This window comes from Terrapene carolina, unplaced genomic scaffold (assembly GCF_002925995.2).
Source record: "Terrapene carolina triunguis isolate 2854851 unplaced genomic scaffold, T_m_triunguis-2.0 Scaffold4769, whole genome shotgun sequence".
Classification (NCBI taxonomy): domain Eukaryota; kingdom Metazoa; phylum Chordata; order Testudines; family Emydidae; genus Terrapene; species Terrapene triunguis.
The window spans coordinates 386-3427 of NW_020669120.1; the positions used below are offsets into that span (position 1 = coordinate 386).

Below are 3042 nucleotides of genomic sequence, written 5' to 3' on the forward strand. Positions count from 1 at the left end.
CTTGAGAGCGAGTACTGAAAAGACCCTTAGCCGAGCTCTTCCCTTCCTGGCTCAGATTGGGTTGATTTTCATCTCTGGCTTCCCCGGTCTCGCTCATGTGGGGTTTGTATTGTCTCTTTCCCTTGTCTGTTTTGATTAGCAATATTCGGATTACCCGGGGTTTATTTTTAATGACTGATTTTGGGCAAAAATGTTTAAGCCTCGAATTTGTATGATGGGAAACGGCGTCAAGGGAGCTTTTAATGATGTGGATTGAACATGTGCACTACAGTAGTCTATCTGACAAAGGAACGATGAGTTCTACCGGCTGGGAGCTGATATCTGATGAATTCAGGCTGGACATAAAGCACAGGTTTGTGTTTTATTTGAACAGTGAGGGTAAGTAGACACCAGAACCACTTACCCAGGGCTGTGGTGGATACTCCATCCCTTGAAGCTTTGAAATCAAGAATGTGCATCTCTAATACATCTGCTTTAGCTCACCCACATGTCATGGTATTGATTCCGAAGTTACTGGGGAAAGCCTGTGTTATGCCGGAGATGAGACTGTATGATCAGAATGGTCCCGCTAGGAATTTATAAATAACATTTTAAATGAGTGAGCATGCATTCTTCTAGATCCCTGAATTGGGTGTGCAGTTTGGGGCTGTGCGCAGATGTGGGGGGCTACGTACCTATGCCTTGTAGATTGGGGATCTGCATGTCTAAACCAGGTGTTACCTGTCCTAGTAGTTTGTACGTGCCCAGGTCATCCAAACCCGTATTCCAGTTAGGACACTCTGATGCACCCACTGCCATAAATTAGCAGCTGGGACCCCTACGTATCGAATGGGGTGAGGGGTTGCAAGCAGTAAAGGAGTGGGAGAGAGGTCTGGAAGGAGAAATAATCCACCCGAGGGCCCAAGTTGCCCCTGGGAACAGTCTTTAGGGAGCATCCAGCATCTTCTGACCTGACCCACTTATTGTGCAAATGAAAATGGGAGCTGGTCAACACAAACTTTCAATAGCAGCCACGGATTTGGGGTGCCTCTGCTTCTGGGGGGCCCAGCCTGAGACACAGTGGGCCTTGATATTTTTTTTTTTCCAGAGGGTTTGAGCACAAGGAAATCCAGCTGACATCAGTGGGAGCTGCGGGACAGTCAGTACCTCTGGGAATTGGGCCCCAATTGTCTCAAAATGGGCTCCCCAGAAAGAGAAGCCTCCAGAATCAGAGGCCAGTGCTGAAAACATGGGTCTTGCTCTTTCTAGCAGAATGGGAGGAGGAGGAGGGAGAAAGGCGTCTGACTAGGCCAGGGAGCCATTAATAAATAGGAAAGGTGCTTCTAAGACTTCTGTTAGCCTTGGGCAGGGCCGTGTTTCCTTGTGCTCATCGTCTGTCAGCAGCCGCCTGTGGTCTCTTGTCTCACAATTGATCATCAGCTCTTTGGGGCAGGGACCCTCTTCTTGTTCTGTGTTTGTACAGCGCCTGGCCCCAGGGGGTCATGATCCATAACTTGGGCTCCTATAAGCTACTGCAAGACCAATAATCATAAGGAACTGTTTTTGTAATAGCAGAAGGATATTTTCCATAAACCTTCCCCCACAATTTACTGTCCCTCATATACCGGTGTGTGTATATTGGGGCCCACCAATATCACTTGCTACGGGCCAAGCAACCATCACATGGGAATTGCTGTCAGTAGCTACTGACTGGGGGGATTTGAACCAGCAACATTGAGGTGACAGTAACACCTCGGTCCCTACCCTTTGTGTGGTCTCTAAGAATCTCACTGCATTAGTCTCAAGAGTCGGGGGGCCACCCTGACCAAATTCCAGCTGCCTTTCTAAAGCCTGCATCCCACAGGTTCACCTGGGTGTGGTATTCCTGTTCCAGACTGTTACTTTGTGTGGTTAAGCAGCTGCTGCCAGGTTGCAGCCCAGAGGTGGCTGCATTTCACTGGTGGGCAAGGTGGTCCTCCTTGCTGCAGGGATGCAGGGTGCTCTGGGAGAAGTAAGATTGTTGTGTCCTCAGTTGTCTGTCTTCTCCCGCTGGCAGGATCCGTCCCCAGCTGTCAAAGGAGAAGATTGAGGGATGCCACATCTGCACTTCAGTGACGCCTGGGGAGCCCCAGGTGCTGCTGGGAAAGGACAAGGCGTTCACCTATGACTTTGTGTTCGACCTGGACACGTGGCAGGAGCGGATCTACACCACCTGCGTCAGCAAACTCATCGAGGGCTGCTTCGAAGGCTACAATGCCACTGTGCTGGCGTATGGCCAGGTACCGGCTGTCCCCGTCCTGTGTCTCGGCGGTAAACCTGGGCTGTTGCACTGAAGCCAGGCTCGGCTGTTAGCAGTTGTGGGCTATCTGGCTGAGCCAGCAAAGCCATGCGGGAAGGTGCTTGGCTAGGCCTGCAGGTCGGAGTTGAGGCTCGTTGGTGGGGTGCAGAGGCCCAGGGCTGGAATATTGGGGGGGCTGTGGGTTGGGAATTTGGGGCATCAACAGAGCTGTTGGGGAATAGTCAGGGAGGGGCGGGTGCAGGTTGGGTTTGACAGCCCAGGACTGGGCTGCAGGGGGCTGCTCTTAGGCTGATGTGCCCTGGGGCTGTCTAAGTGCCCGTCCTGTGCCCGTTCAGACCGGCGCTGGGAAGACGTACACCATGGGCACCGGCTTTGACACAAACATCTCGGAGGAGGAGCACGGGATCATCCCGCGGGCCATCTCCCACCTCTTCAGCGGCATCGAGCGGCGCAAGCGGGCAGCGCAGGAGCGTGGCACAGCCGTGCCAGAGTTCAAAGTCAGCGCCCAGTTCCTGGAGGTGGGTGTGAGCAAGGGGGGAGCAAGCTGGGGCCCCGGAACATGAGGAGCTGCCATTCCCACACCCCGGAACAGGGTATGGGTGGGGGTGTCTGTCCCAGCGACCACAAACCACAGCTGCTCATGCACTGCTTCAGGGGGGCACGTGCTGTGGGCCCTACATAAAATGGTGCTGACTGTTTATGTTCTGGCTTCTCTGAGAGGCAGTGGTGCTGGTTATCTGTGCCCTCTCTGTGTCTGGGAGCTG

The 3042-nt window shown here is 53.1% G+C and overlaps 1 protein-coding gene across 1 annotated transcript; it reads left to right on the plus strand.

Moving 5' to 3' along the window:
• Positions 1–293: 293 nt before the first annotated feature.
• On the plus strand, positions 294–2796 carry LOC113408270 (kinesin-like protein KIF21B; the record flags this gene model as incomplete). The annotated part of the gene is made up of 3 exons (XM_026661447.1): positions 294–352; positions 2036–2258; positions 2614–2796. Coding segments are annotated over exons 1-3 (465 nt in total), but the record flags the coding sequence as incomplete, so codon positions are not given.
• Positions 2797–3042: the final 246 nt, after the last annotated feature.